Source organism: Typopeltis vanoorti, chromosome 12 (assembly GCF_054136105.1).
Source record: "Typopeltis vanoorti isolate ZY-2024b chromosome 12, IOZ_Tvanoo_1.0, whole genome shotgun sequence".
Lineage (NCBI taxonomy): Eukaryota > Metazoa > Arthropoda > Arachnida > Uropygi > Thelyphonidae > Typopeltis > Typopeltis vanoorti.
In genome coordinates, this window is record NC_143560.1 from 47,374,598 (window position 1) to 47,397,148 (window position 22,551).

General features: G+C 36.7%; 1 protein-coding gene across 1 annotated transcript in view; it reads left to right on the plus strand.

Moving 5' to 3' along the window:
- Positions 1 to 22,551, plus strand: part of LOC150100757 (rho GTPase-activating protein 100F-like) — a 136,205-nt gene that overhangs the window by 29,517 nt on the left and 84,137 nt on the right. The window contains exon 3 of the mRNA XM_090401884.1: positions 6,370 to 7,933. Coding sequence (XP_090258010.1) covers positions 6,370 to 7,933 — 1,564 coding nt within the window. The remainder of the gene's footprint in view (positions 1 to 6,369; positions 7,934 to 22,551) is intronic.

Here is a 22,551-nt window from a genome sequence, read left to right on the forward strand (position 1 = left end):
GAGTTATTTCGGGACTATGATTGGATGGATTGCTACTCAGATATATTATTTGGAATGTTCACAAAAATATGTTAAGCCATTCTAATTGTTTATTTAAATCGCACCACAAAGGGATAAAATATGTTAAAATTACCCAATTACGAATATGTATACATATACATGGGTGGTCTGAAAAGTTCTCGTCCTCGACCATAGATGGCAACACTATCGGCATTATTAAAAGTACAAAGAAGATTTTTAACGCCCACGGTTAGAATGTATCATGAGGTTCATAAACTGGCTGCATGTTGAAGTGTAATTTTTTAAAAGGACGTTAAGCCTAATACTCACGTTACGGCGGAGTACAATTTCTGTTGTCAAACCAGTTCTGTGTTCAAGATTTATGTATTGGCTCTCACCAATTTGAAAGGATTATATATATATATATATATATATATATATTATTCCAAAATAATAATTAAGAACGTTTCAGTTCGCAATTTCTGCTACTATTAGACAGTCCTGATCGGTAAAAAAAAAAATCATCTTTTATTCCTTACACAAAGAACAGTGGTTTTTTTTTTTTTTTTTTGCTACTACATCGACATCATTCCTTCATACTCCTATTTCAGCGTGTTTTGAAGTTCTTCTCCCTCACATTATAAGGTTTTCCTCTGAGTCTTTTCCCTAGTCTTGCTTTCTTTGGATATCTCTTATTTTTCATTCTCTGAACATGTCCAAACCATCTGAGTTGTGTTTCTTGGATAATTGTTTTTAGTGGGTTTTACTCCTAAGCTTGTTCTTATTGTTTCGTTTCTTATCTTGTTTCTTCTGGTTTTGTATTCTGTTTTCCTAAGAAATCTCATTTTGGTGGTTTGCAGTTGGTTGAATTGTTTTGTCGCTAATGGCCATGACCCACAGCTGTAGGTTAGTTCTGGATATAAAGTGAGCAGTAAACCGACAACTTTATTTTTCTACTTATTTCCTTCTATCTTAAAAAAATTCCTATTTATCACGTGGTATGACCCTTCTGATGGGATTTTTCTGCTAAGTCCTTCTCAACTGGTGTTCCTTTTTGATTAAAAAATATTCTATATTCTAAATTTTACTAAAATTAAGGGGATATTAAATCCCACATAGTTTTAAAACCGAATAAGAAACTCAAAGATAGGAATCAGAGAGTTTCTTGCCGAATATAGTAAACTATAAAGTATCGGCGAACACTAGCGTTAGCAAATGCAAGTGATCCTAGTACGTAGTACAATCTCGGGCAACTCGTTGCAAAGGTGAGTAAAGTTCAGATCGCTATTCTTAGGTTTTATCCATAATGTAAAAACACATTTCCTAGGAAAAGTATGCTGTTATTACATTATGGAGGGAGGTCACCACCCAGACCGGTTTCAGCCTTATTTGAGGCCTCATCAGTGAGTGGCTAGACCTAATACTGAAGTGTATAGCGAAAAGAACTTATATACTCTGCGAACGAGTTTTCCAAGTAGGTGCAACCATTAAGTTACTTAAGTATAAAGAGCTAATAAGCTTCATTTCGGCAATGAAAACATTACTAAAATTATACCTAAGAATGGCGATCTGAACTTTACTCACCTTTGCAACGAGTTGCCCGAGATTGTACTACGTACTAGGATCACTTGCATTTGCTAACGCTAGTGTTTGCCGATACTTTATAGTTTACTATATTCGGCAAGAAACTCTCTGATTCCTATCTTTGAGTTTCTTATTCGGTTTTAAAACTATGTGGGATTTAATATCCCCTTAATTTTAGTAATGTTTTCATTGCCGAAATGAAGCTTATTAGCTCTTTATACTTAAGTAACTTAATGGTTGCACCTACTTGGAAAACTCGTTCGCAGAGTATATAAGTTCTTTTCGCTATACACTTCAGTATTAGGTCTAGCCACTCACTGATGAGGCCTCAAATAAGGCTGAAACCGGTCTGGGTGGTGACCTCCCTCCATAATGTAATAACAGCATACTTTTCCTAGGAAATGTGTTTTTACATTATGGATAAAATACCTAAGAATAGCGATCTGAACTTTACTCACCTTTGCAACGAGTTGCCCGAGATTGTACTACGTACTAGGATCATTTGCATTTGCTAACGCTAGTGTTCGCCGATACTTTATACTTTATATAGTTTACTATATTCGGCAAGAAACTCTCTGATTCCTATCTTTGAGTTTCTTATTCGGTTTTAAAACTATGTGGGATTTAATATCCCCTTAATGTTAGTAATGTTTTCATTGCCGAAATGAAGCTTATTAGCTCTAAATTTTATTTTGATTGAATGAAATTTAATAAAATTTGGAATTTCAAATGCAACCCTAATGATTATAATCAATATGGTTTAATTTAATTTCGTTCTGATATTTTTACTGACTCAATTAAAAATTGTCTGTTACATTTGGTGGCGAAATTAGTGAAATAAAATTGTGCCTACAGTACAAATGTTAAGATAGCTGCAGCGTCAATTATTGTGATAATGATGACGTCAATGTAAAAGAATACCATTTTGAAATGTACTTTTTTTATGATCGTTCCCATTCAATTTTTCCTCACTTGTTGGTTATATTTTTGCTATCAATATTAAAGCTTCCAGTATTACTGGTGTGTTGCTACAATTTTCTGAACGCATTCTCATTAACATCTGTCTTTCGTCATACGAAAGACAGATGTTAATTTAGACAATTTAGTCAGATTAGTCAATTTAGACAATTTGCTTAAAGGTATTAACTCAGGATAGTCTTAAACTAACTATTATAATTTATATCAAGTTCGTGAAGTGCAATTATATTTTGTATAAAAAAACTGTCTTAAGATATGTCTAAAAGTCTTAAGCCAGTGTTGAAAAGTACTATTATCACGATGCAAATATAATAACGATAAATTTCCAATTAAAGTTTCACTGATCCTAATTATCCTTTTTATTTTTATTTTTTGAAACTCCTAGACTTGATCAACATTTTTCTAACTACTGAGTTAGAAAAATGTTTCATTTCTAAGGGACTGGTGGTTTGATGCTCATTTTTGTGTTGTGGAAAATATATATTTCATCTGACGTTAACACTCCAACAATGCCATAAAAATAATCACTCATATAAACTACTGCTATGGCTAAAGTTTGCTCAACCATTTATTGTCGGGTAGATTATCAACATTCTCATTGTGTTTTTCATTTATATATATATTTCCGCAAATTCCTCTGATGAACACCAGCGTGGTGATATCTTTTTTCGTAGGACGAGCCAGATAACAAAAACTTAGTAGCTCGGCTCTAACATCCATCATGAGAAGTATATCGAAATTTAATATTAACGATCGTGTTACATAAGATTAATAGTGTGTAATCATTCTTAAGCTCCTCTTTGAAATAATAAATCGTTGCAGAATAAGTTTAATTCTTTTCTTTTCTTGGACTTTTAAAAACTACAAAGTTGTAGATTTTTTTTTTTTTTTTTTTTTTTTTACTTATCCACTATTATTAGGTCGTTGGTTAAATACCAATCAACGGACGCATAACATAAATATTCCGTTTGTAATAACTTCATACTTCAACTTGAACCTGTGGTGGTTTTCATGTAGCTTCTTTGGACTTAAGTATAATATGATTGCACATGAAAAAAATATTATTGCACAGGTCAGAATTATATTTCTGTACTGTTAATTACGGCTCTGTATAAGAAATGCTGTTAGGAATAGCAGATGGTTCGTATTTGGGGAAGGGAATAAGTAGTGAACCTGCTGAAGCGACACATAATTAAATGGTTTGATATGAAAAAATCCTACCAAATCACTGATGAATTCCGCTGGGTGGACTTTAGTGTATGCAGTTTTCCTAAGGGATTCGTCAGGACTTGATTTTCCTAAGTTTGGAATCTAGTTTACATACCGCAAACTATTAAAATGAAGAAATTCGCCAAAATACTCGTGATCATCCACCAGTTTGGAGATTTGATCTTTGGACAAACCCTTCTTAAAAACGAATAGGGAGGTTTAAATCTTTTTCTTTCCCCAATCTCTTTTATATTAGAGAAAATGAAGGAATGTGCTTTTTTAACAGTCGAAACCAAAGGAAGTCGTTAATGCATTGACATTAGCAATACGAGCGTGTTAGGGATTACACAGTGAACGAACCCTCTGCAGGGATACAAAATGTCAATAAGTATGGTATGGCCTCATACTATGCGATGAAAATTATTTGCCATCTAAAATTACAGATATCTGTTACACAGTAGGAATCAAATCCTCAACGTGTTGCTAACTATGCGGAATCGAAATGAAAGATAGATGAGATAATCATATTAGATTAATAGATGAGATTAACTTGCCAAACTTTTTCTCGCACATATGCAGTCACAATTTGTATCCCCTTCCACCTCAATGGTATCTCTTACCACGTTAGGTCGTAAGAGATACCATCATCAAAACTATTTCGCTCATTTTTGCAGCCACAAATTACAATTCTGTATCGAATGCAGATAAGATAAATATATAAACTTCTTAAATTTGACCCTAACTAGATCAGATCATCATATCAGTATGAAAGTATACCAATAACCCACAAACATTAACAATTTCTTGCATTTCTCTTCCTATCACCGTATAAAAATATTACAAATACAAATATAATACGCATCTACAATCACTGCGTTAAACTGGGAAATCACACACTTGAAAGATATCATTCGTTCTTGGCAATAATCCCAATAACTATTAGCTCGTACCATTCGCACAGCCTGAAATCGCGTGCCTTTTTCTCAAAGCAACACATCTAAACCTTATACAGTCTTAAAATTTCCATGTATATCCTAAACCTACAAAAGTCATCAAATACATCTTCAAATATTCTAATTATAAAATTATCTTCACTACTAGTAACAAATTACCAAGCTTACTAAATTAACATTAAACTGCAATATTCCAGACCGAGATATTACTATGGCATGATGTTATTAAATCAGGATGCATTTCGTTCTACATTGGATCCACTATTTTGTTCTTTAAAGCACATTTCACTGAACATTACCGAAATTTCAACATTCCTATACAAAACTATCAAAAAAAAAAAAAAAAGTCGCCATCATTGATTTCCTAGAAAATGAAACCAAATTACGTTCCTGTGAATCTAGCGATAAGAACTAACCAACACGTAGGCAGCACGAAAAGACACTATCTAATCTCTTCCTCGTGGCAATTAAACAGAATAAATTATCCTGCCTTACTCTCGAACCAGAGCCATGCAGTAAGCTCATAGTTTGTTTTCTCTGTTCTAAAATCTGATGAATCCAACGAAATGGCCAGCAGACAGTCCTTCATGTTCTTGGCGTGTATATTACAGGTTTTTAGTTCTTCAATTCTGAATTCTTAACCTTTAAAAATACACAGTGTTTGGGTTGATTTTCTTCGTTATTAACGTACTTTATTCTGCTATTTGATACATATTCCTATGCTTGTTTATTGGTTCTTCACCTTCAACATTTTTTTTGTAAATCTCATACTATTTCGGCTAAATCCATCGAGTTTTGTATACTAAGCAGAATGTTATCTCTACGTTCAAAAGATACCTACCAAGGTATGTCAAATTAATACTCTTTTTATTATAAACAAACTAATTAGTAAGATTTTTATCGTAAGGGTTGGATTACAAGAGAAACTCTATTACCATAAATGCCTTGCTATTTTCTGTTGGCTATTTAATATTAGGAGCAATCTGAAGGTTTCAGAAAATTCTAAATATAAGATAAAAAAAACAAATGGTAGCTTGTTTTTGTGTTTCTTTCCGTTTAGCCATATAAACTATTATGCTTGTCTCACAAATGAGAGATCTTTCATCGAAAATTAATTTAAAAAAAAAAAATATATATATATATATATATATATATATATATATATATATATATATATATATATATATACAGCCAGCTGTTAGTGCTCAAGGATATTCTGTACGCACTTTTTATACGTATTTCTATATATTCTATTTTATTTATAAAATAATATTTAGAATTCGGAATATTATTTTAATAACTCATCCCCCTTTTTTTTAATTTTTGAATAAAGAGCAATGTCCCTCTTCGATAAAGGATCCAGTGTAAAAAATTAATCTTCGGTTTATTATTTTATTATCCGAAGTCGTTCGCATGTTCAACAAGAACTGTTCGGGGATAACGCATGAGTTGTTATCCCTAAACAAAACTTGTTTAGAGTGGAGTTGTGTGAAGTCAATGTAAGAATATAACTTTTCGTCGACCATAGTGATTTTCGAAACTTGCTTTCCAATGATTAATGAAATTTTGTTTATCTGAATCAACAGATTGTGCAACTTGCTCCAGACATGCTTGTTAATACAACTGTTGCTTCTTTCTCCCACAGGAAACTCGGGAAGCCGAAGCCCAGGTGTCGGAAGAAGTCAGTCATCGAGTCGCACCTTCTCGACTCAGAATGCCTCACGGTAGGATTCCAGAAATGGTGGTGCAGAGCGATTTCAGGAAAGTCAGCGGTATATCTACGGAAATCTTCCGTCAAATCGAGGCAGTGGAAAAGGACTTTGATCCACAGGCGGCGGAGGCAGTGGAAAAACGAGGAGAGATGATTATTCGTCTTCTTGATCCCGCGACACTAGGGCGAGCGGGGGCTGAAGCATGTCGGAAATATCTCCGTTTGGCAGACAGCAGCCATGTCGTGCAGTTTGTAGAGATCATTAAACGACCCGGACAGACTTTGGGACTGTACATACGGGAGGGTGGAGGGGTGCTCTCAAGCGAAGGCGTCTTTATCTCGCGAATAGCATTGGAAAGCGCAGTTTACAGTAGCGGATTGTTGAAAGTCGAGGACGAAATTTTGGCAGTGAACCTCGTCGATGTGCGTAATGTCAGCCTCGACGATGTTGTGATTATTATGTCGATACCTCGACGTTTGGTGCTGACCATACGGTCACAGATTTGTGGCAGGACCACCACGGCCTTCGTTTCCAGACCTAGTATCGAAGAGAGTCGACCTCCCGTGGTGGTGTTAAAGAAAGAGTTCGTAGACGAACCGGGAGAAGAGTACAACGGAAATAACGACACCGACTGGTTGATTCACTCACGGACGAAAGGTTTAATGAATATCCCGCCTGCTATGGTCGCACGTCCGGTGGAAGTCAAAGATTACTTTTATGCTCCGCAGGTTGCCAACGTTCGAGAAATTAAAGCCTTAGAAGAGGCTCGAGCCATTGATCGTATGTGGGACGGATCCCGCGTACCTCCAGTGATGACTCGTCAGCCCATTGCGCAACAAAAGTATCCCAAGACACTGGAGACCTTGGCAGAGCAAGTGCATTCCTTCTATCCTGAACCTCCTCCTGATGGCCACAGGCTGCTCTTCCCGCTTCCTAGTCAATATTCGAAGGTGCATGCAGACCGAGTGCTACTCGATCGACAGCGACTCATCGAGGATCCCAGAATAGCTCTGGGACGTTCTCCGAGATTGCTTCGTACGGAGAGCGAACAGAGAATCTCGACTCTTGGGTCAGATGCGTACGATAGGTATTATTCGTTGGGAAGACCGTTGCGGAGGTCAGGATCGGGACTCTCGGTCACTATGCAACGACGAGGAAGAGCCAGAAGGTACGATGACATATCGTACACGGTCGGTCTGCCACGTCGCAGAGCAGTGATTGAAAGTGCCTCGGACACTGAAGTGCAATCAGAGACGACAAAGAGCGCCATGCTGTCTCGTCAACGGGGGATTGGACGCCCCGTGCTACCACGGGGATATACGCAGGTGCGTAGCAACTCGCTCCCAAGAGTCAGGATGTCGGAGATAGACTTCCGCCGATTCGCACAACCGGTTCGTCTTGAAAAAACATTGCTTCCTCATGACTCGCAGGAAGATAGCGACGGTGCCGTCTCGGCTCCAGAACTGCCGGAGGCCAGAACAGCAAGAAAAGAGAGAGGTAAGTTTTTTTAAAGTATTATTCGATTTAATGCTCTGCACATGCGCATTAAAGAATTGCTTGTAAACAAGTTGGAGGTGAAAATTTAGGCCGGAAAACTCAACAGTAAAGTTGCCATTTAGTTCTTTCCAACAACCGATCGGAACACGTTCTTCAAGAAATTATGTCTTCTGCAACTTCTTAAGATGTATCTTTTTTTTTTATTATTATTTATTATTTATTTTTTTTACAAGTCAGTCGTGATGTAGCGCACAAAATTCATTAACATGAATTTCGTGTGTGTGTGATAGCTACCATTATTCTTGAAGCCGAATAGTTGTTGAAGATCGCGACACCTTTATATATTGAGAACTATTCAAGAGGTTTATTTTATTTATTCATTGGTTAAAGTTCATGATTTCATCCTTTAAAATGCAGTTTTAGATACTGTCTGCACTTGTATAAGTTAAAACGTGCGTTTGTCTAGTTTTAAGTTATAATGCGAAATACTTAGGCGAGCACAAATATTTTTAAAATTATAAAACTTACAGCGTGTAGTTCCTAAAATGTCTGAAGCTTATTTTGAGCATATTATGAAACATTCTGAAGGATTTTGCCGGCAAAGGTTGGTCGATTGGTAGAGCCTCTGCTACTAATGGCTCAGTTAAGTTTGAGCGCGGTTAGTAGTTGGAAGGAGACCAATCGTTCGATGCTGTTGGTACACTCTCCCTCGACGAGTCTTTGGACTCCCTGGAGGTGTCAAATAATAATAATAATTAATAATAACTAGCTTGATAGAAACATCAGGCATACACTAAATTTCCCGCTTTAAACACTGTTCATACATTATTGGACATCTTTGCTGGAATACCAGCAAAGGTGAAAAATATGATTGCACTAAAGCGAGAAAAGTTTCAGGATTTTTTATTCCTTTATAGGCGATATGATTGTATTGTTCTGTTGTCTATGGCGGTATCAGAAAGTATGGAAGCTACGAAAACTGAAATGTATTACTAAGTGGAGGAACTTCAGCGAGCACCAATTTATTCTTAGTGGAATTACAATGTGATTAGCGAACTGTAATATTAGACTAATGTTTTTTAAGCATGTGCTCAACAAATAAAAGAGCTTGCTTTTTTTTCAGCTTTCGAAAGATAAGTTTTGTTAGGAACTAGATGACAGCACTATGGGGAAAGTGCGGAGCTTTACAGAGAAAAATATTCTTTTATTCTATTTTTTTCTGTTTTTGGATTTACATTAGAACAGAACCGGCATGTTCATGATTTCTTCCTATAGACATAAATTAAATCGGTTCGTTTGAAGCTTGAGATATGACGCCTAGAGACTTGACACGCGTAATGTCTCTCCTGAAGTTAGAAGCTCGGCTCGTGGAAGTAACCAGCTAATCTTATAATTCTGAAATGAACTTTCGAAATAGATAAACAATATTCTTAGGTTTGGCTCAACCGCTTTCTCACTGTTAGTAGCAAGACGTTTTTTCACGAATCAATCGGTGATCAGTGATGTCAGAAAAATACAAACATATACGTCATAGAAATGTTATTACTACTATAGATACTTGTAATGGGCTAGATTTATATAGTACACTTTTATTCAACTACTACTCTCCACTCTCATTCCATAAGCCTACTTCCCCTCTTCAAAATCCTTTTCTTTCCCTTTTTTCTCCAAAGAACCCTATCACCTTTCCCGAAATATATCCCTTTTCTTCCACCACAAAGCTGTAATATTTAGCCTGCACCACCAACACCAAAAGTAAGTTATCTATCTATTGTGGACTATCTTAAAGTATTAAGACGGCTATTGTGATATTCAGGATATCCGGTTACTTTATTTCAATATTTCACGATCTTATTCATGTGGTCCTTCACGGTAAGAAATATCATCCAAACATAGAACCGATTCTCTCAAACAATCGAAGACCATTTGTAGTATTTGGAATGTAGCATGGGCGATTTGAAGAAACCTAGCATTATATGAGAGAATTACAAGAGAAAAGATATCTATTAATATACAGAAGGAATTAATGCTCCAGTAACTTTCGCTATTACATATTTGAATGGGATTATTTATAGAAAGAGTTTTGCTTCACAACATTTTTTCTGTTAGCCATTCATGCCTCACTTCGTCACTTTTTCACACTTGATCTCTCTTGTTGAACGTATGGTCACTCCTGTACCTCATAGATTACAGGAGTGATAGTGATTTTGGTAGCGAAGTCTCTGCTACAGAAAGAAGTGATATGGTTCCAGATATTCTTTCCATATAGAATTAGTAAGTCAATCAAAAACTTCCATTCGAATCCACTGCCTGTTGGTGAGAGAGCAGGTATGCTATCCACTTGGCCAACCAGGCCGTCAATGCCTCTCTTAGGAACGAAACCATCCGAATTATAGTTTGAATTGCCTGTCAATAATTTCTGTTGTAGGCATTTGGAGGCAGTACTTTCATTATTTTTCAACCGATACTTAACCTGATACCTTGACACGGGAGATGTTGATAACGCTGATTATTTGAGTTTTCCATTTAAAAAATGAAAACAAAAAAAGTAACTCTTTTCTGATACCTTTCTGTTCGGAGTTGTGAATTGATGGGTTTCATGCTGCACATATACGCCTTCCACACGGTCTTACTCTTCATATGCACATATACTGTATTCATGAACATTGTATTCTAATCTCCTGTTATCGTTATTTTCCTCGAACGCCTGCATTGATGATCAAGGGGAATAACCTATAACACTGGAATCTAAGCACCATATGCCTCCTGTAGTTTTTTGATAAAAACATCAGAAATTTGCTAAATAACTCGGACACTAAAAAAGGCTTTTGTTCCTGATGACATCTATTTGTTCTCAAACATTATGTTCCAGAGCTAACACCGTCCTGTATCGTCTCTACAATCTATTATACATAGCTAGTGCTTATCCCAACGTCTGGAAAGCAATCACATATCCAACCCAATCTAAAAAACAGGAGATAGAAATCAACCATCAAACTATCGGACAATTTCTATCACCTAAGTCCTCTCAAAATAATGGAGAAAGTCATCAATAGCCAACTTCTCCACGATCCAGAGGTCCACCAGTTAATCAGTGACCACCAATATGGATTTCACCATTCAAAATCTACAGCTGGCCTCGTAGCTTACATCACCCACCACTGGACACATGCCATGGAAACATTCTGAGAAATTAGTGCTGTCGCTCTTAACATTTCCAGAGCTTTTGATCGTGTCTGGCATCGATGCCTACTGAACAAACTGCCATCCTTTGGTCTACCTGTTGTCCTCTGTAACTGAGTTACCAACTTCCTCTCTGAGCGTTCACAGCGTATCATGGTTGATGGCTTTCCTTCTTCGAGCTTCACTACATCTACGCCTTCCTCAGGGCTCAGTCTTATCACCTGTCCTCTTACTCATGGTCATAAACGACCTACTCTCGGCCAACACTAATCCTATCCACAGCTTTGCAGTCGATAGTACTCTCCACTCCGCGTACTCATTTTCATAAATCATGCAGTGTGCAGCCATCCCAGGCATCAAGATCTATGTGCATATTCTACAGCTACCTCAATGGTCATTGCTCCGCTCAACTGGCAACCATCATTCCTCCACTTTTTATCGCATCTGTTAATACAAGAGAAGCAGCTGCCCAGCGCTAATTTACTGTGTAACTGAAAACACACCGAACCTGTTTTATTCCATCTATCTTTGTCCTCTGTAGGAGTATAGTTACTATCCGACAGTGTTTATATTTAATTAAAAAATTGAGTTTAATGTTTATGATAAGAAAGATTTCATTTAGAAATTCGACAAAATAAATCAATGACTACTTTTATTTATTTATGTTGAGCCATATATGAGCGGTTGGGAATTCTCAACCGGGCTTGCTGCTCTAGCTGTAGTGGTTAAGTTCATCTAGGAGAATTACTGCTAAGTGGCTCGTTTTATTTTTTGCCTCCATTTTTTATTTATGTTTTTCTCCAATTATTATCTTCGTTTATTAACCTACATACTTACGTTTAGGATAATTAGAAAAATTAAATCTTACTTGCGAATTTGTATTTTGGAATTAAGAAAAGAAGTAAAACAACACTTTGTACAATTCCTTGAAGTTAATATTCCAAAATATGCAGGCTGCGTTTTCTTTTCACAAGGTTGTTTGCAATTCTATCCGTATATACAGAACTTCAACTATTCAGTAGAATGTCGAGTTCTGCTAGCCATGTGATAAATAAACCGCAACTCAGCTAGAATGACAAATGGCCATCATTACAAAATGTTAACAATAAATTTAAACGTGACACGTTGTCAATAAAATATTTTTTTCATTGTTTGTCTACTATTCATTATAGATTGAAAATAAAAATCTGAGACTACAAAAGAAAACAGTGATTTTGTTCAATTATAGAATGTCTCAATGCACAAGGACGCCTGTACATTAGCATATATATTGCCGAGTGGTTTAAGGAGACTTTAACATGAGAAAAGGAGCTAGCGTTCACTCAAAATAACATATGGTTCCCGTGGAGCCACTTGGACTGACTGCCATTAGAGTGCTCGTATATCAAACCAGATTAGTGATCGAGTGTCAGTTATTTTGGAAAAGAGGCGTCTTATATTCTATACCCCTTTTTTTCCAGAACTGGAGACATTGTTTCTGCTTTCTTGATCATACTCTATTTTCTACGATTTTAGCATTAATTTAATTAGATTTAATTTATGCGAATAAAGTTTTAATTGAATAAGTGATTTCTAATCCACTTAAATTTACAATTCGAAAGTACAAGGCGCCTTATTATCTGCTAGATTCCATTCCAGTTGGACGGACTGTCTTGCGATCCGTAATTGAATTCCCGGCATCAACGAGGGAAACCTGTTAAGTATATTTCTCGTGTGTTTTTCTGTGTTTTCTATGGTGTTTCAGTGAGTGACAAGCTCTGTCAGTCACTGAAACTAGTGCAACTAGTTTTAAACATCGACGATCAGTTTCTGTCTTAATTAGCTTCCATCCTGTGAGTTTAAAAAAATATCCCTTCGATCACTTCGTTGAGATTGGAAATCCCTGCTCTAGAAGTACCATATGGAACTTTTAAAGACATATGAACACTTTAAACGATTTAAAATATTGAATTGAGATTGAAATACACGTTTAGTTTAGATGAATAATATTTTTTACTGTTACTTCTCAAATACCAGTATATGTTTTATTATCGCAGAATATAAATGGTTAAATAAAAGCTCATCCAATAACGATTGCAGAAAACGAAATATTAAGTTGAGCCACGGAAAATCACTGTAAGCATTGAAACGTGCATTCTACGCAACCTGTCCTAGGTGGGATTCGCATTAAAAAAATGGATTTATCAAGCTTCGAGTGTCTTGTCAGTGTTGGAGTGAAGAAGGCGGTCACCGCCTTCTTCACTTCAACATACGACTTAAACTCTATCATTTGAGAGGGCGGTATTTCCAGTCAATAATCCCTGTTTCCGAGAAAACAGATAAGGAAGTTGCTCAGGAAGAGACTGTGCGGAGCGTGTTCCACCACCTCGCAACTCATCTGCCGAAGCTTTTCCTGGACAGTTTATTGAAAAATATAACCTCGTATATGCAACATTTAGAATCTTCTAATATTTGTGAATCCATTTTGATTCCAAAGTTAAAATAAAACAACCTGTTTGTAGAGAAATCAGGAAGAATGATGCGACAAATAAAGTCAGTATGAATAGAATTCTACTGCTGTTTATTGAGCAGACCATATTAATCCCAAGTTTCGCCAAAAAGGTGTGACATAGTATAACTGGGGGCAGGTTGTATATCGTTGCATTAGAAGAATTTTATATAAAAATAAAGAGAAATAACCAAAAAAGCTTCTATGTATGCTATGATTTTAAATCGTGTGCTTCCCGTCCAGGCCTACTGAGGTCATAATCTCATCAGTTAAGTCATAGCGCCGAGGCCTGTTTGAGGAGATCAAAAAAAGGATCAGTTAGATGGGAAATGCATATTTTTATGATTTTAATTCATTATTCCTTAATACCGAACACGGCTTTCCTCCTATTTCGGTATGTTTTGAATTTTCCTGTTTCTATTTGGTGCTTTGTCATTGTTGTCCGTAAGATCTTATGTATAAACACTTCCTTCCTCCAACTCCATTATCCCATGTATTCATACATAACATATAAGTTCATACAAGTCACATATAATGGTATACTGAACTGCCTTTAAAGTATTTTTTATTACACTACTGAGTACCTTGAAAGGTATTTCAATTGTTTAAAATTTCTGATTTCTTCCTTTCCACTCTTATCATTTTTGGTACACGTCTAAGATGAATCCACGCATCTTACGGTGCCCAAACTTTCTAAGCTTCAACATCTCTTCTATAACGAATGCTTAGCGAATCCTCCTTGCTATTCTTTAGTGAAATAATGACAGTCCTATCAACTTCGATGATGCCAAAACACAGTCTTGTCTTATTTCTCATAAGAAAGATCTCATTTCACTTCTCTCTAGGGCTGACTTACACCTCTAGCCTTTCGTATCATAGACACATCACATGCATAAATTGCTTAGTCTCCAAAAACATGATATCCTTTTCCGCTATGCTGTGCTACTCACCAATCCAGCTACTAAATCTATATGAATCCCAAATATGTCCAATCCCCTACTCTCTCTAAAATTCTTCATGCTGCTTAGAAAAAGGAATATGTACACTAATAGATTTTTCTTAACGATTTGTCCATATGCAGCACACTAATATGTTATAGGTTTAATATTCTGTTCGGTGTGTGTAATTAATATAAAATTGTATATATATGACATAAATAAAAATACCGTTAAAAGTTTGAATATAGGAATTTCTAGTTTTTATTTCCATTTTCTTATTTCTGTTACGTGGGCATTATAGAAAATTCACAAGCCGTATTTGGTTAAATAATAGTTGTATGCCTCACAAAAAAAACACTTTTTATTTTTCTGTCTCTTGTATTATGCTTTCTTTTACCTCTTCTTAGTAACTTGTTCCATTTTCGAAAAGAGAAGGAGTATCTTCTGATTTTTGTAATATTTGTAGATTGCGGATCATTAGCTAGTGTAATTACTGTCTGGCATTTGCTTTGTTTTGTCTGACCGCTGTCCAATTGTATTAGGCATTCTTATAAACTCTATTAGAGATGCTCACGATTCAACAATGGCCCTCTGATTGCTTTATATTTTTCAGAGTCTTGTTAATGGAATTCTTTTAATTCATCATTTTTTTAAAATTTCCTTCCTTATCCCACATCCTTCCTTTAATTTTACAAAGCATTCAGTTAATGATTAGTCAATTTTCCATGGAAGCCCTTAGATTAAAACCCGAAGTGTTTTGTTTATTCTCAGTTTATTACACTATATTTGTTTATTTATTATTACTCCGTTCAAATTTCCGTGGATTATTTTATGGCGATATTTTTGTATATCTATAAAAGTTAATGCTAGTGAATATTTCTTTCAGTTCCTTGATGTGCAGACTCTCATAATATGACAAACCTGGAACCAGACCAGACCAAATTAGGGAATTTTCCGGACAAAATAAAAACACCTGAACCTTCAGCAATACTGAAAACTTACGTGTACACAATTTATATACCGTACTCAGTTATTTCACGTTTATAAAGTTATCTCGAATTCTATTATTCTAAATAAGTATATTATTAGTATTATTATTGGCCTGGTTGGCCGAGTGGTTAGCGTATACGTTTTCCAGCCAAAAGTCTGCGGGTTCGAATCCCGCCGTGGGCATGGATGTCTGTGAAAATACTAGTGGTGGTGGTCGGCGGTAGATGATGAAGGTAGTTGCGGTTGGTGAAGACGGACATGACTCCGTCATGTAATCCGAAGACCCATTGCGGAAAACCACCTTACATGACGCGATCGAAGTCAACACCACTTAATCCACCATCCACATTATGCCCAGTAGTAGTAGTAGTATTGTCCGTTAATTGTCTCTTCTCTGGCTGATTTTTCTGTTTGGGGAAGAAAGACCTGAGTTTCTTAGAGGGAAACCCAGTTATTTTTGTATGAGATCCGTTACTTCACCTTCAATTACATACGCATACAAAGATTCCTCTAGTCATGACGAACACGTATCACAGCTTTCCAGATAAATGGTGCCTATCCTATCATCCTTCCAACTGCGCTATCTGCTGGTAAAATAATATGGTATGTTTACACAATTTGTACTGTACTGCTTGGAGTAATTAAGTTGTCTCAGTACGTAAGGAAACAACAAATCTTAGTGAAAAAGAAGATTCCCCTTTGTAAACAACCCATAAGACAAGTGATCAAATGTTTAAGATTATTGATTAAATTTTATTTTAGAAAGAATACAGACCAAACAAACATGCCTGAATATTCTTGAAGGAAAAGATGATTTCTAGTACTTCAAATTTAGTTACCTCAAGAATATTTAGATTATTTTTTATGAGCAATGAACACCGCAGAAAATAGTATAAGATTGAAAATAACGTGGAAAGCCAAGAACCGATAAATTTGCATAGAACCATGAAATAACCAGAATTCAGTACAGTGCAGCAAAATAAAGGTTAACAACTAAAATTTAAAATAATAAAATCTGAAGACGAGTAGTGTACGTGACAAGCTAATAAGATTAATGACGTTATGCTGGCATTTTCAAAAAATTCGTCATTAGATTATATTAAGTGAAAATATGTGAAAGTGAAAAATTATAAGGAAAAGCATCTCCATTTTGACTAAGGTCTGCTGTTACATTGGCATCGAATTTTGAAATCACAACAAAAAAATATTTTCTAACATTTCAACTACCGTATATGAACAGTAGTTGGATTTTTTAAATAAACATCCCGCACACATAACTGAGGCCAGTGAAGATTCTTTTCTCACATTTTTTTCCCTTGACTCAAGGTTGCACCTTATCCCACAAAGATTCATTTAAATTGAAGTCAGTTTCCAGTTGTTCGCTTTATCGACACTAAGATCTCATCAAAAAGTCTTTGTAAATCCTTACACATCTGGATTTTGGAAGGGCACGTCATGATGAAATTTGTAAAGCCCTTCGCAATAGGATTACATCATCGCAGATAGAGCTGGTCCAGAATGTCACAATATGATATACCTCAGTACGATACTTAAGTTTACCATGAAAAATACCTTTTTCCATCAGCATTACTTGAATGGACTGTGGCCAGACTCTTCAACCAAATTAGAATAATGAGTGAAAGAAATTCCTGAAATCTCTCACAGTTCAGCTTCTGATACGGCCTCTTGAATCAATGCAATGTCTTCATAGAATGTGTGTGTGTGTGTGTGTGTGTGTGTGTGTGTGTGTGTGTGTGTGTGTGTGTGTGTGTGTGTGTGTGTGTGTGTGTGTGTGTGTTGGCCTGTAGATCTACATAAAGAAATTCACACATGTTTGAAAACATGCTTGAATATCGTTCAGTTATATCTGTTTCAGGCAGTGTCACAATACTTTTGGAAACAGGGTATAGAGCACGATGAATGTATTCAAGAATGGGAGGACTCCGGAACAATGTTCAGAAAGTGTAATGGATTTCTGCAAACCATCAAAGAAGGTTTGGCTGATTAGTAATGTTGCTGACGTTTGATAATAATTGAGTGAAGAAGTTAAGTTGAATTTACTGATATAGGAGTTAAGCAGAGTCATCTAAAGGATGAAATGAATTATGTACTTTTAAGCTGCGTCATCTATCTTCATTAAATTGCTCTTAGTAAATGTCAATAACTATACAAGTGTACTGCCACAGGTTTGTGTCATTAAGCATTGAATTTCGTATAAGTGATTTCCAAGAGAGTGAGGCTGTATACAGGCCAAACATAAAATAATGTTCTGGTTCAACCTATCAGATTGGAGTATACTATTGCAAAATTGACGTATATACCGCGCGATATACTGACACTCTTCAGGTCAAATGGGCGTGTTTGAATATGACTGCCATCAGGAGCACGTTATTGGCTGGAATGCATCATTTCATGTATTACGAGGGTGGTCTGAAACGTTCTCGACCATAGATGGCAACACTATCGGCAAGAGATTTCTTTTTCTAAGTTGGTACATCAGTCATAAGCATCCATGTGAAATTGCAAGTCCTTCTATCAAGTAATGGGCTGCTGAGTTTAAACGTGTCCGTACCAGCTTTGAAGATGATCCACGTGAAGGACATCCAAAAAGTGTAACAACACCAGAAATCATTGATCAAGTGCACGATATGGTATTGGATAACGGGCGAGTCAAAGTGCGTGAAATTGCTGAGACTATGAGCATTTCAAAAGGACGTGTAGGATATATTTTGCAAGAAGAATTGCAAATGAAAAAGATTTGCGCAAGATGGGGGTGCTGCATTTGCTGACAGCAGATCAAAAACGCACTCGCATGAAAATCTCTGAACAGTGCTTGGAGCATTTTTACAAGAATAAAACTAATTTTGTGCGTCGATTTATTACTATGGATGAGACTTGGATTCACCATTACACACCAGAATCCAAACAGCAGTCAAAACAGTGGATAGAAGCCGGTTATTCAGCGCCAAAGAAGACAAAGTCGGTTCCATCAGCAAGAAAGGTCACGGCATCAATGTTTTGGGATGCTAAAGGCATTTTTGTTTATTAATTATCTTGAAAAGGGTGAAACAATAACCATGGAATATTATTCCGATCTTTTAACCAGACTAGACGAAAAAATGCTTAAGAAAAGACCCAGTTTGCAGAAGAAAAAAATCATCTTTCATCAGGACAATGCACCTGCCCACAAAGGTGTTGGCAATGGGAAAATTAAGGGATCTGCACTATGAATTGTTAGAACATCAACCTGTTCCCCAGATTTGGCTCCCTGTGACTTGTATCTCCTCCCAGAACTAAAAACTCTTCCTCGCTGGTCAGCGTTTTTCTTCGAATCAAGAGGTGATTGCAGCTGTTGAGGGGTATTTTGCAGATCTTACTGAGAACCACTACATGGACGGGATAATGGCGCTGGAATAAATGCATTAGTCTTAAGGGAGATTAAGACTAATGTTGAAAAATAAAAATAATTTTGAAATTCTAAATTCGTTTTTTCATTGTTAGGCCGAGAACTTTTCAGACCACACTCGTAAGTACGGTTTTATGGTGGGGAATTCTTCTCCTGGATTGGACTGAATCTCTTTGTTCTGGTTTCTGAAATGAAGAAATTCGAAGTTGCCTATTCTGTGGCGATTCCGTGAAGTATTATCATGGTTCATTGAACCACGATAATGCTTCGACTCTCCGGTTGAGTATCGCTATGTGATAATACTTCACGTCATACAGCAATAGCTCAGGAGATAGATTGAAGAATTGGGAATGGAAAGAAACTGACCAAAGCGGAAGGTTCTGATCTGGGTAGTATAAAGTTTGTGAGAATATCGATTGAAGACGATACCAACTTTTCTGGAGAAATGAGCCAAAATACGCTCTTCCAAAATTATTTCCATAGGTGGACCAATGATTTAGTGCACTTTGTGAAACACAGCAATCCCTCGTTAGTGCGCCTAATGCGTTCCTTAAAACAGGCGCATTAATCGAAAACGCACTAATCGAATATAATAACCTATGGGAAAAAGTATAATTTATTCCTCAAATTTCTTTTCAGAACGTTAATTTTTTTAATAAAAGAATTAAGGTATGTCTCAGGGCTAGTTAAAGGAAAACCATGAAGCTGAAAGACAATAAAACATATTCAGAATATAAATTTATTATTCTACTTCTTAACAAAGAATTGAGCTAAGGTAGTTTGGCGGGCATTTTGTTTCTTTTTTTCATACAACCGACGTTATGGCCCTATTGTCTCTTCTACTCTTCTGCAAATTGTACTGCTCTCTTCATCAGGGTCAGCCTCTAAGCATTGCTGCTTAAAAACTTTGATTGTACGAAATTTATTTTCAAATTGTTTCTCTGAAACCTCTTTTGGCTGACTATCAGTGGTTAAATTTTCTTCATATTCGTCGGGATCTTCCCGCTGTGTGCATCTAAATTTAGCAGATCGGAATCACTCAATTCTTTAGAATGAGATTTAATTAACTCTTGGACGTTATCATTTTCAATCTTATCAAAACCCAGTTCATACCCGATGTTGGCAATTTCCTCAACAACATTATCCATTTCATTTGGAAAGCTTCCAAAATCTTTTGCACAATGTGGAAGAATGTGCTTCCAAACGGCTCGCATATTGCTAGCAGTAATTTCATTCCAATATTGATGAATATTTTCAATAGCAGATTTAACATTAAATTTCTTCCAGAATTCTACTAATGTCATATAATTCTCGCCAGATGTTGCTTCTATTGCCTGTTTAAATGTTCTTCTCAGGTAGTATGCCTTAAAGGTTGCGATAATCCCCTGGTCCATAGGTTGTATGAGAGAAGTTGTATTTGGCGGTAAAAATTTGGAACATAGTGTACATGGAAGTAGTGTAGTATGCCATTAAAAATTTAGTTTTATTTCATTCTGGTGAGTGATTTTTTAAAACAATAGTTAACCACAAAAATGTATAGTTAGAAAATTTTTAAAATCTGTAACATTTATTTTTAAGATGTATATGGGCGCACTAATCTAATTTGGGTATCGAAAAAAAGTGACGCACTAATCGAAAACGCACTAATCGAGGGATTACTGTACTCGGGTAGTCAGTATTGACGATGCTCTTTGGTTAGCTAGACCTGGGTTAGAATCCCGTTAGGATTCGAAGCTAAATCATTTTCAGTTAAAAAGTTACCGATGAAGAATTAACTGGTTTCACATGAAGATGGCAGAATTTTTCTTCCAGAAACTAAGGTTTTTCATCTCCCTAACAAACAAATTATTCACAGAGTACATACAATTAACCCGCACAGCAGAATGTGTACATGTCATTGATCCCCTACCCACTCACCTCTCACGGCATTAATTAGATTTCTATGGAGCCAAATTTCTTGTGGCCCTGAAACTATTTGAGCCGAAGATGATAAAGCAAAGATTATAAATACTCTGTATAATTTTTGCAACCCATTGCAGAACTAAGGATAATAAAGAATGACGCTGATGCAATAACAGTACAGGAGGATTTATATAGTGACGTGTAAAGAGAGGAGCAGGGATTACCAGGCCGATGCTATTAAATGCATATATTTTATTTATTAACATTATTATGCCAAAAATTAGAAGTTCCCTTATCTACGTTTTTGAGTTTGTTGCGAGAAATGAAGCACATTAGCATCTGTGAGAGTGACGATGGTCAAGAAAGAAGTTGAAGTTCAGAGAACATATTGCAAGGTATGTGAAAACAGTCAAGAGGTTTGTTGTAATGGTTAGAAGTATATTGACAATGGAGTCACAGTATTTGTCCCATAAGAAAAGAACAAAACAGCGATGTATAAAAGCTCTGTCGATCATTTATACACTTCTTGGAAAGAAATTAACGGACTCCATAATGAGAGAGACAAACAGTCATGGCGTCCACCTTAATAAGATGTCGGACTTCCTTTAGCTGCGATGATTGATGACTGTAATCCCATGGTGCATACTTTCCACAAGCGCACGATAGCGATCAATGGGAATTTTGGGCCATCCTTCCTGTAAACGTGTAATGAGGTCCTGGACTGTTTGTGGGACGGACGTCCCTCGACCTTCCCCAATGCTTCAGTTCATCCCACGGATGTTCAATAAGGTTAATATTAGGGCTCTGTGGATGCCAGTCAAATATGGTGATGTTCATGTCCACAAATCACGCAATTACAGCAATAGCCTTATGATATGGTGCATAGTTTTGCTGAAAGAGACAATGGTTAGTTTAGAAACGTAGCAAAGTAGGAAGCATTGCATTGTCCAGATACCTCTCGGAATTCAGTGTGTACGGCACCACAAACAGAGGTCCAACCAGGAAAAACAGGACCGTACCATCACACCACCACCTCCAAATGTCATAGTTGGAGTTACAGACTCTGGTAAGAGACAATCACCGGGCATCCACCACACCCGTCCATTTGCTCGGTAGAGAGTGTACCGTGATTAGTCGCTCCATAAAACAGCTTTCCAAGTTCCACATCACACTGTACAAGCCGTTTGTACTACTGAAGAATGCATGTTGATATAGGTAATGTGGGGCTTGCATATTGCAGTCCTGCCATAAAGCCATATTCTGAGCCTCGGTTCTGAAGGTTTAACACTTACTAAATTCATGTTAATTATTGTTTGGGACAGCAAATACATTAAAAAGAAATCAACTAACGCCTATGTTGTTCCCGTGTATGGAGTAGACGGGGCCGTTTACCCTATCTAACTTTTGGAGACTGAGTGGGCAGTTCAATCTCCACTGGTAGCCAATCAGAGAGATAGCTGGCCCAAGGCTATCACTGATTCATCGGTACGCAGTGAAGAAGACGGCAAGCTAGTGCCGCCATCTCGTGGTCTCTAACCTAGCACAATATTTTTAATGTCTGAAAATAGTGTGGGTTCTACGATCGATTTTCTTGTGTTTACGGGATGAAAAATCCGAGTTTCGGGAGAAAAAACCCGCTAGCCCGTGCCAGAGATCGACCAACTCAGGAACCGGCCGTAAAAAGGCTTAGAAAAATTTCCTGTGGTCGGCG